At 41.5% G+C, this 12,271-nt stretch overlaps 1 protein-coding gene across 1 annotated transcript; it reads left to right on the top strand.

Moving 5' to 3' along the window:
- Positions 1 to 10: 10 nt before the first annotated feature.
- Positions 11 to 12,241, top strand: prrt1 (proline-rich transmembrane protein 1). The gene is made up of 4 exons (XM_069692569.1): positions 11 to 263; positions 3,904 to 4,331; positions 6,321 to 6,512; positions 9,049 to 12,241. Exons 1-4 carry the CDS (start codon positions 245 to 247, stop codon positions 9,223 to 9,225), a joined length of 816 nt encoding a protein of 271 aa, XP_069548670.1. The 5' UTR covers positions 11 to 244; the 3' UTR covers positions 9,226 to 12,241.
- The last annotated feature ends 30 nt before the right edge of the window (positions 12,242 to 12,271 follow it).

A 12,271-nucleotide genomic window follows, 5' to 3' on the forward strand; every position in this document is an offset into this window, starting at 1 on the left:
ACAGAACAGACCTGAACCGGCTTCAGTTTAAAAACACCTGAAGTTGTCATTTTCAAAAAAAAACAAACGTGGGTGTTTTTAAGATGAAGACTTCCTGAGGATGGGTTGCACACGTTTGAAATAAATAATAAAATAAATAAAAAAGTCTGCATCATCGCGCACGAAAAAGGAGGGATTTTCACCACCAGCTGGAGTAAAAAAAAAATACAGCCGATCAAAGGAGGAGGACTGAAGATCGGAAGGCATGTCGTCTGAAAAACACGGTGAGGCATTTTCTTTGTCTTAATTGCCTAAATTAGCCAGAGTAAGTGGGATGTGTGTTTTTGTTTTTGTTTTGTTAAGTGGTCATCGTTCGTTTGATCAACGGGATCTCTTTCTTTTTTTTTTCTGTCATCTGCATTTTTCCCAGCTGCCCCGCTTGTCAACATCTCCATCCGGCTGTTTCTCTGCACAGCGCTGTTTCTGTAAGATGATGCACCGCTGTGTGGGTGCAGCTTGGGGAGAAAATCACCGCAGGGCCTCATTTTATGTCCGTGGAGAGTTTAAAGTGACATTCTCCGACTTTTTGTGATTACATTTCTACCTCAAACCGAGAATTTAATCCCGATTTGAGTTATTTTCAGCCTAAATGTAAATATTTTCTTACAAGGGAGCTTTATGTTAAATTTAATGGACTCACTGTTCCCTTTTTTTTTCCCCTCTACATACAGTATGTGTCTCATTATGATCATTACGCACAGGCCTACGTACATCTCCCCTGACTATAGATATGATGTGGGTGTCCTTTGCGCGTGCACGCTTATACTTGCGCGTGTTTCACAGCCTTTAATAGCCTAATAATCTTCAACCTCTGTTGCGCTAAAGAAATGTCCAGTTTTTTTGTGGTTTTTTTTTACTCTTTGAGGATGTTAAAACATCAACTGTAGATGGAGCTCAAACTCTAAATGAGCTGCAGCTTCACAGTCAGGAAAATCAAATTAAAATCAAAATCAAATAAAGCTGATGATGACATTTGAACCCACTGAGGGGGGCTGTAAAGAGCAGTAGGATGCAGTTTGGGCCGTAAACGTGAAGGGTGTCTCCTGTGTTCAACAGATCTGTGTTGCTTTAACTAAACAGTGGATGGACAGCAACATGCACTAATGCAGATTAAAGGACTGCAGCCCTTTAATAGACTTAGACTTTTTTTTAATCCCACAGTGGGGAAATTTAGTCGTCACAGCAGCGTAGAAACCCAAAAAGGTGCACACAATAAGAACACATTTACAAATACATATACATAAAATAAGATCGATAAAAATAATTATTTTAGGGAAAAAAATAAGAGCAATAAATAAACACACACACACACAAACTATTTCCACAAAAGCAAATACAATAAAATAAATAAATACAGCTTGGGGTGGATGTAAAGTGTAAGGTGCTATGAAATTAAATAAAATACAGCGCAATGTTATTTCAGGCATTATAATGTTACTTATGAAGATGCAACTGCAAAGACAATATGAAATATTCTTGGGATTGTTACTGAGCCACATTTAATGCCAATTATCTTCAAATCCACCTGAATTCAGTTCGGCACAAGTAGTTTACCTTCCCTATTAAAACCCCTGTAGCTCTCATCATTAATAATGCCTTTAATTCTCTTTATGTAATTGTTATGAATAATTAAATTTGCTGTTGCAGCTTGTCGTAGCTGAACAGACTCATTTGTAAAAATGTAATTTTGAGCAATGATTTGACTTGTCAAACAAAGATAATAACCTAAATAGGGATGTATGATATTTAGTTGGTCAAACCATTGCCACATCCCGTCCACAGTGGTGGGCTTTCACCTGAGCTTCCAGGTTAAAATGCCTTCATTGTGAGAAGTCTGTGTGTAGTTGCTGTTTTGCAGCGATGATCAATATTTGTAATTAGTTGTCATGTGTTTGGTAATTGTGAGAATTTTCAGTTGTGATCATTGATCAACAAAACATTGAAATATTGTAACGAATGCCAGATTTAAAGAAAGACCCTCTTGCGGTTTTCGAGATTTCGTGTTCAAAAGAACGGGATGGGCGTATGGTCACTGCAACCTCGACCTTTGACCTTAATCTACCGAATTGTGACTATTTCGTCCTTGAGTCTAAACAAATGTTTGTGTCAAGTTTAAAGCGTTCCCTCTGAAAAGATTGCCGAAATAGTGACCATTATTATAGTATGGACAGATGGGATGGACGTCAGGGTCACGATGACTTTGACCTTTGACCTTTGGCCACCAAAACCCAATCAATTGATCCTTGAGTCCAAGTGAACGTTTGTGCCATACATGAAGAAATTCCCTCATGGCCTACCTGAGACATTGCCCTCGTGATAACGTGCGTAACGACGTACAAGCTCGTACTTTCAGACGTGCAAAGCGAAATCATGATGCCTCGGGCCACGACTGCTTTTGACACGGAGGCAGTAAAATGATGCCTCTAACTGGATCAACGACGAGCAGGCAAGTAGCAACTTAAAATAGTGATACTGATTAAATTGCATCTGCTTCATCTGTAATTTTGTATGAAGTTAAAACAAATGAAACCAGATTAAAAAAAAAATCCTTCGAAATGTACAGATTCATAACGCTCAATTAAAACCTCCTTTGGAACATGAAAGTAACGAACAAACAGAAAATTAGTTGTCGATGAAATAATAGAACGTCCAGAAAAGACAAAGGTTGCTGAAAAACATGTACATTTTACCTGATATCTACCGTATTATAAGGATTGAGTGCATTTTACTGAATAATGACGAGTTATTAAATGAACCCCTGATCTCAGTCCATCCATCAGTTTTATTCCACTTACTGCGTCTGAGTGCATTTTTCTGCTGCCTATCATGTAGCTCAGATCTGATATGAGGTTGTTCTTTCTTTTTTTTTCTCTGGGAATGTCTGCTTTATTTCAAAATGGTGTTAAAAATCAATATTGTGTCTCATGTTTACTGTTTTTCATCTGGATTCAACTGAAAACTCTCTTTCGAAAGGAAAAACTTGACCACATAACCAAGATGTCGCACGCTTGGGCAGATGAACACCAACGTGTCTACTTTCTCTCATGCCTGCCGAGCTGCTCGTCACGTCATGACCTTTTAAAGGTGTCCCTTCCCCTCATGCTCGCTCCCCCCCCCCACCCCCCTCCACCCCTGTCTGTTTCTGGTCCACTTCCGGCTTGTGACAGAGTTGGGGACTTGTTACGTAAAGCCGGTCCCCGAGCACAAGTCGTCATCCCTCATCACTCAGCTGCTCCGCTCGCTGACCGCCTCCTGCTCTTCTTCTTCTGTCCCGTCGCATCATCCCGCTTCTCGCCCTCCATTCATCTCCCCTGGTTTTTTGTTTTGTTTTGTTTTCCTTCTCCCTCCTCATGTCCCTGTCACAGTGGATTACCTCAGCCACCTCCCTGCTTTGAAAACACGACACCCTATCAGTCATTTTCATTGTTTAACACGTGCAAAGGGAGCAGAGGTGTGAGTGTAAAAGGTCCACATGCAGATGGATGCTTCAGGATGAGGTTCTGAAATGCCACGTTTCTAACTGCTAATAAACATCGTTGTGAAGGGAGGAGAGAAAAAGGCATTTTCTCCTTTGTTGGGAGTGAAAGTGTCAATCACTGTCATCATTAGACTGCGCAGGTTGGAAAATATCAGGCTTTGTGGAGGCTTTTTCAAGTCGTGCTGAGGTCTGTGTAATTGTTTTTCCCCTCAGCGGCGAGATAAGACATATTACATTCAACATGCGGTCACATGTGTAGCAGTGCTCGAGTTAGATAACAATGCCTCACTTACATCTCTTTCTTTTATTGTTCTTCCTCTGCTCTTTCTATTTCTGATACCTGCTCTTTCTCATCTCTCCTCCCTCCTCTGCCTTCCCTCTTTTAGGGCTCGATGACTCTGGCCGTCAGACCATGCAGCCTCCTCCGTACCTGCCCGGCCCGCAAGACCCCAACATGGCCCAGCACCCCAACATGGCCCAGCACCCCAACATGGCCCAGCACCCCAACATGGCTCAGCACCCCAACATGGCTCAGCACCCCAACATGGCCCAGCACCCCAACATGCCTCCTGCGCCGGGCACGCAGCCCAACTACCCTCCTCCGCCTCCTCCTCCGGGCTCAGAGGGATACCTCCAAGAAACTCAGTTCAACTGTGGCCCGATGGGGCCAGCTGGGGCGCCGCAGGGCTACACCGTCCAGACCCAGGGCCCCGGAGGCACCATGCAGCACCCGCCTGTGGGGTACCTCCACCCAGGTTACCCGCTTCAGCTGCAGCCCTGCACAGCTTACGTACCCATCTACCCTATGGCGTCGGTGAGTCAGAGACGGCTTTGAAATATTTAACATGTCTGACAATAGCCTGCTGCAGAAATCAGATCTCTGCTCAACATTTCTGTCCAGCACATGTGATTTATGGCTCTGATTTTGATTTTAAGAGTCGATAGTTTTGTAATATATTAACCAGAAAGTTCCTCGGAAACCACGACTGTAAATCACTCGATGCTAATTACAGTGAAAATACAGATAGTGTTCTGTTATCTCAGTGGGTTGAGCTCGGTTTAATTGAGACAGAAGCTCCCTCTGTAAAAGTAAAATCCTTCATCCTTCATTTGCTAGCATTGCTGCCCCTGCTGTTCCATTAATCAGCTGGATATTTACCAATTAAATAATGTCTCTATTTCACCCATAATTAGTCAGAATTGTCCAGGAAGCTCCTTTGAGGAATTATCAGAAAAATAACAAACTGGTAAAATAACATCTCTATTTCTGTTTTGCTTTTTAAGCGATAAATTTGTAGCATGTTGTTATGCTCCTGTTTTCACAGACATGAGATGTGAGTGCAGAAACAGCCTCTGTTAAAATGGTTGAAGATAAAATAATTGCAGCGACATTTCAAATCGCGGACTTGGTTGATGCTGCTCTTATTTACTTATTTTTGTAGGAACAGACACACAAGCAAACAATAGAATAAAGACTAATTCCACACATTGTCGCATAAAAGCAGTCATGTGTAGATTGTGTGTAGACATTTCTTGAACTTTTCTTATTTTTAGTTAATGTCTTCATTGAATTGGGAGATCTGAGTGGGTGGTAAGAGAAGACTAGAAGATTAACATGAAATCTTTGAGGGTTTTACCTACCAGGACTCTAAAACTACTCAAATGAAGCCATTAGGGCTTCCGCAGCAGCCTCGGAGCTTTCTGTTATGTTATAAAAAATTATGACAGAAATAAAATCATTTGAGAGAGGGGAACATCAGTCTTTGGTATAACCACTTAGAAATATGCAGCCTGTGCTCCAGATCATTAATAGGAACCAATTTGTAGCCTTTATGCATTCATTATTTTTGCAGAGTGTAATTGTTTTTTTGAATTATGGCTACATCTGTGTACATTAGTAGATAAAACCATTCATGCTTCACCCTGCACCAACATCAAAGTGGCAAAATGAGGCACCAGAGAGTGATTGTGAATCATCAACAACTGAAAATGCAGCTGTGCCGAGTACTCAATGTCATTTCTTGTGTACATGCAGGACAACAAGCGTGTTGATTTGAATAAAAGGAAAATGTTATCAAGAGCAAAACTCTGCACTGCAGCATGCTCATTTCACAGGCTCGCGGCGATCACACAAATTAATATCCGTTTTTTTTTTTTTAATTATAGGGTAGGTTGGTGATAAATTTGAGCTGTATCTGATGAAGCTATACGACAGGCACAGCTCATGCAAGGAAACTGGAGCTGTGTTTATTCAACAAGAACGCACACTTGCAGCAAAATGCAAAAAAAACAACTCCGAACATAGTTTGATTTAGAGAAGCCCAAAGCAACAATGCGCTCCAGTATCTCCTCTCAAGCCTCACAGCTAATGGTAATGAACATGCAGTGCAAGAGGGCAGTCACGTCTCAGCACTGCAGGTGGTTTGTAATAAAGCAAACCTCATGAAAATGTACTAGTTGGCTTTGAAGGCCAAACTTCAGGGCTCCAGACAACCAGACTATAAAAAATTCATATAAATCAATTTGTCCGACTGCTTTCAAAAATGCAAATAAAGTCTTCCCCCCCCCTCTTGCTCCCTGTTTGACACCAGTAATCCTATCAGGCTCTGTACCCTGCTGCCCGGCTGCTGTCCTCCTCTTCGCTCACGACACCTTGTTCCTGTGTCTTTTGAGCGGTAAGTGCTTTGTGAGTTGCTCTAATATTTCAAAAAAGCACTCACTCTCCGTCTTGTCCTCTCTCTCTCTCTCTCTCTCTCTCTCTCTCTCTCTCTCTCTCTCTCTCTCTCTCTCTCTCTCTGCTCAGGGTCAGCCCTACATGCCGCCCGGAGGAGCCCACCCAGGGATCGCACCGGGCCAGATTCACCCCATGCAAATGCCGCCCAGCATCACCCTGATGGACCGCCGGCCGCCGCACGACTACCTGCCCATCGCCGTGCTCACCACCGTGTGCTGCTTCTGGCCGACGGGCATCATTGCGATCATCAAAGCAGTGCAGGTTAATGCTTCATCGCTGTGTCTTTTTGATCTCCGCATTTTACATTAACATTATATCACCTTCACCAAAGACTTTGTAGTAAATTTCCACCTTTAAGTTATTTCATTTGCAGAAGGTGACTTCCCCTTTTAGAAGTACACTGTGGTAAAAAAAAAATAATAATCCTATTTTAGTCACATTGAGCTCTTTAGAAAAAGTGATATGATCACAAATGGAATTTGTGGTTGATTTTTTTTTTTTTGTCCCATAGAAGACTTGTCTGCCCTGTCTGTGACCTGAAGCCCATTCATTCACATTAATTATGTAAAGCTTTAAAAACAAGTGACAAGTAAATATTTTCATTTTTTTAAAAAGGTGCGTTAATTTCCTGTGGTTTTCTGCAAACATGACTCAAACAGGAGTAAATAGGGCATTTTGTCGGGATTATTTTCAGCTGCGGGTCAATACACATTTGGTGACACACTGATTTTTTTACAGCGGCAGGATAGTTTATATTGCTTTGAACATATCACTCAATGCAACAGAGCTCTATGATGTGTTTTCAGTAGTTTTAGGACAACAGTGGAGATCTGTGAAATGAGCTCTATCAGGCTTTAGAAACACAGGCAGCACTGGGTGGAAGGACAAATGTATTGGCATTAAGAAAAATGTAGAATATTAACAGCCTAATGCTCTAAGATAGTTTTCACAACTAGGTTTCAACCATTAGAAAAGTACAGAGGCACAAGTAGGTGATTTTTTTACTGGATTATTTTTGCGTTACCTTTCACTATCGCATTCCTTCTGATCCATATGAACAGTCGATGCGTCGGTCCAGTTTAGCTGCCAGTTAAGGGAAAGACTCTGCAGCTGCTATGATGTGACACTTTACATGATGCATTTGCTCATTCATTTTGAAGGGGGCTGAATCTCTGATAGTGTCCTGCTGCAGCTGCTCTGCCCGGCTGTGGTATGGTTGGATTTATTGTTATTGTTCAGACCGCAGTTCGATCTGTGGTGCAACGAACATGTCCAGTTGTTGCTTCTGTCACAGAGGTGTTACCAACACACCCCAGGAGGTCAGGAGTAGATGAGCTTCAATACGATGCTCAGCCAGCAAAACCATCACTACACACACACACACACACACACACACACACATCCGCTGCATGTAGTCAGTGTTACCCCCATTAAAAACAAATGTGTCACAGCCAGAATCGTAACAACCAAAACGCAAGTTTTAAGCCACAATCAGAGCGACAATCTGTTTCGAAACAGCCCCTTTCATTTTCTCTCTAAATGTAATGATGCGGATTTGTTCCTGACAGACACAGCTTGGGGTCCACTGACGTTACAACCAGCCACAGTCTAGTATAACACAGGAGACTGTACCGTCATGCAGTGCAGCTTTTCTCTGTGGGTCAGATACAAACGTTATTGTGAGGAAACACACAAGTAGTCCTCAAATAAATTCTCGCTGTGACACCCTCGGGGTCTCCGTGGAAAAGGGAGTCTTGTAAAATGCCCAAAAGTTTTTAATTAACTGTGGTTCTTTTTTTTAAATGCAGCAGGTGAATGTCCTTTGTTGACAAGATGAAAACTTTATAACAAACATTACCTTCATTTGAATGGGCTGTAAATGGTGTAAACACAGTGGAGATATCTATGCCTGTAAACAAACAGACTGTCCTGCTGCATGTGATTGTTGGGAAAGATCGTTTTCCCCTTAGGCAGGATGTGATGCAATTTTTTTTTTTTGTATCTCTTTTCTTCTTCTCACTACACACTGAAAAACAACAGAAGTAGCCTAATTAAATGTGTTTACAGATTTAATAATGCAGGAAAAAAAAAAAAAACCTGAATTATAAAAGTTTTTGTGGCTGTAAATGGAGAGGCGAGCGCCAGGTAGTGTACTCTCAATACTTTTGAATTATGCACGATCAGAAAAAAATGGTCAACAGCAGAGAGGGAAAATGAATCTGCGAGAGCCGTGATTTAGATCTGAGAGTAAAAGAGAATTCATCTTGTTCTTGCTGCGGCTGAAGTTTGCATTTTCATTGACGTCATGTCTCCAGCTTCAGCATTAAAAGACACAGTTTGCTTCTTCTTTTTTTTTTTTAACTCTTTCACACACATTGTTGAGCTGAGCGTGATATCAGACATGTAAAGGCCGAGTCTGGTGATGCCAGTTGTTTATCTCTAATGGCATCCTGTGCTGACCAACATGCACTCAACAGACCGCATTACGTAACTGCACCATTGTCAGTGCAACGGGACAGAATGGATTTTTACCTCTGGGCCTGCTCAGCTGGCTGTGAGTTGAGCTGAGCTGACAGCGCATGGACCCACCGGTCTGAGCTGTACATGTTGCTGTAGTGTGTTAATGTTGTGTGGACTGGCCTCTTTCTGCACACGCAGTCGGTCCTGCAGTGAAATTGATCCATTCATGGTGTTGCAGACTCTCTCCTGCTCCCACTCGCGCATCTTCTTGTTACATAACATTTATTCTAATTCCTCCTCTCTCCACACCCCCCCCCCCCCTTCCCGCATCACTTAGGTGCGCACGGCGATAGCCAGAGGGGACATGGTGACAGCGGAAATAGCCTCCCGAGAGGCACGCAACTTCTCCTTCATCAGCCTGGCTGTCGGCATCGCCTCCATCGTGCTGTGCACCATCCTCACCGTGGTGGTCATCATCGCCTCGCAGCACCATGACGACGACTGGGAGCCGTAACTCCACGCTCATCTCCCGATGGGAAACATTGGCGTATGATATTAGCTAGCTAACTACTCTCAACAGTCGTTTGGAGGAAATAGGAGCACTGAAAAATGCACTCAAAACTGTTTCTGCTTGTTGGCCCCCTGATTGCAGCTACACACACATCTCTGACCCGACCCGCTGCCACCAAACGCTCACCGACGACCAAAAACAACCAGTCACAGCTGATGATCAAATTCCTAATGCAAGCAGCTGTCAAACGTGGCCCAGCGATGCTGTTAGCACAGCGACCGCTTAATATTTACACTCGGATATGAGCTGCAGCAGGGAAACCAAGCTCCTTGCATTAACAATTCATTTGACACTGATTAATTCATATGGCATTCGCTGATGTAGTTAGACGAGAGGGTAGGTCACTGTGTGTTTCAGTTTTAAGTATTTGAACAACAAAATGTCCTAAATGGGCCCTCGCAGTCTGGGAAATTTGACACACCACATTCAAAAAGATTTATTTTAGCATAGAAAAATGCACATTTTAGTCCTACGAGTACAAATATACATGCGTTTCTTTTCCTTAAAACTATAACATGTGCCATGTTGAAACAGTGTTGATTTACAGAGTAGTGTCTTTGCTGCATACAGAGACTGATTTGATGGGTTGATTGATATATATATAACACACCAAATGGAGACTGGACTGCCAAGTGACTGTCTAACGTAACCAAACAGAGTATTTATTTCAGATTTGTGTCTTACATGGACATTTTACCTGGATGAGATGATACATAACTTCTGAATGATATGTTTGTTGATTTATTTCAAATCTGTTATTTATTAATTTATTGGATATTTACCCATGCATCGACTATTTCCGCTATGATTTACAGTGTTTCTCTAGTTTATCGCTGCTGCCTGACACTTTGAATTGGCTTGAATTTGATATTTTATCTATCATGATATTGCACTTTGTAGTAACCAGAAGAGATGACGCAGCTGCTTACATTCATTGTTCTTATAGTGCATGATAAATATAAATTTAAGCTGATGGGCTTTTAGTGCGAAATTTTTTTGTCTCCGGGCTGTTCGTGGGAACATTTCCTGAAATTTCTATCAGTGTGTGCTGCAGTATTTTTCAAAACGTCAAACAAGCTACTGTCAAAAGAAGAAAAGGAGACGCCGTAGATGATAAGTATTTGAATATTAGATTTGCAAATATTGTTTTTGCAAGTATTTTAGAAGTTTAGTAGCCTTCTTTGTGTTGCACACATCTTGCTATTTAATCTTTCAGACACTGTTTATGAGACTAGTGCAACATTAGATGTACGAGGCATCATAACCCTGCATGTCATCCTCATTTCGTTTCCATTTAAGGCTAGATGTGCGGCTCCTATAATGATGTTTCACTGCAGGCTGGATTTCCCCAGTGCCAGTATGGTTTCCATAATGTAACGAAGCTCTGAACAGCAGCTGTGCTGATGTTTGTACGAGGCAACGTGGCTGTAACGTTACGGTATGAACTATTATGTGAGGTTTCAGGAGTTATGACATGAATGTTTTCAATAGGAGAGAGAGAGAGAGAAAAAAATATTAATGCCTATACTGTATTATAGCACTTTCCGCTCTATGAAATCTTTCTCCCCGAGTTGACCCCCTGTCTCCCTCATTTTGTCTTTCTCCTGTCCTCATGTGTTACTGGACCTATCGACATATCTCTTCTGCCCCCCCCCCCCTTTTTCTCTGTTGGTCCCTATGATGAGAATATTTTTAAAAGACTATATAGAGATATTAAAATGTACGAAAATATGTTTGTTGACAATGAACATGAGTAGAGACAGTATAAACACAGTTTATACCATATTTATTATTATTATATTATTATTATTATTATTATTATTATTATCATCATTATTATTATTATTATTATTATTATTATTATTATTATTATATATGTATAATATCCAATACATTGAAACACATCTAAGTAGGAGTTTATTCTTCTAAAAACTGTCAAAAAACAAAAACAAACTGGAGCTATCAAAGGCGTGATTATAAAAAGCAACAGCTGCGCATAAACTAAAACTATATTCTGAATTATGTTGCTTCAGCTCATTTTATTCATGATTAGAAATGATATGAAGTTGTTTTTCTGTGTTGCAGTCGTCCAGGATCTATGAACCAACTTGAAAGTATTATAATATTCAAGATTCAATTTTCAAGATATAAGAGTTTTTAAAAGATGGCTTTTAATTTATAGTTCAACATTTTGGGGAGCGTAGGTGCTTTCTTGCAGGGAGCGGGATGACAGGATGAACACCACTCTTGTGTCCGTATACTAACTATTTAGCTGCAGCGAAACAACTTAGCCTGGCCAAAGGCCAAATCCACCTGCCAGTACCTCGAAACTGTTTTTTTTTTTTTTTTTTACACTTTGGTCTTTGAAATACCGTGTGAGTGATACTTAGTGAGCTTTAGAGGTGCTAGTAGGTGGATTTGACCACATCTGGACAGAGCTAGGATGGCTGTTCTCACCTCTACCTGCCAAAATGTCAAATTGAAATGGGTGAGAAGGAGTGATGAACCTTATGCTTTAGCGCCAGAGTTTCCCTCTTCCCCGTTTGATAAATACAGGCCCTGTTGTTACGTGAACACGGAGCTATTCAGTGTTGAAAGCGTAAGTGACGCACAGTGCTGTTTGGTATTATTATTGTTCAGAAGGCTCTGGCTGTGAGTGTGTCACTCCCAGCATATCTAGCTTATCTGACGCTAGGCAGCAGACCTCCCTGTGTGCTTTCTGATAGGACGAACTGCAGCTGACCAGGAGACTCGCTCCTCATTTTCTGTTCACTTTGTTGGATTTTCAGCTTGTAAATGCGACTGATTGCTTGTTCAAAGAGCCAAAAAAATTACCTGTGTACACGTGGAGTTTATTCTTCTGATTATGTTCATGGCTGTGTTGCACATGCGTTGGTTGTTTCTGACTTCAGTTGTTTGAGTAATGAATAAAAGAAATAATTTTGGGTCGTGAACGGCACGTTTGCTGAAGGCGGCGTTTCATTCTTTG

Source organism: Brachyistius frenatus, unplaced genomic scaffold, assembly GCF_029030835.1.
Source record: "Brachyistius frenatus isolate BFR_SWC_R1_liver_20210118 unplaced genomic scaffold, ASM2903083v1 Contig_2, whole genome shotgun sequence".
NCBI classification, from domain to species: domain Eukaryota; kingdom Metazoa; phylum Chordata; class Actinopteri; family Embiotocidae; genus Brachyistius; species Brachyistius frenatus.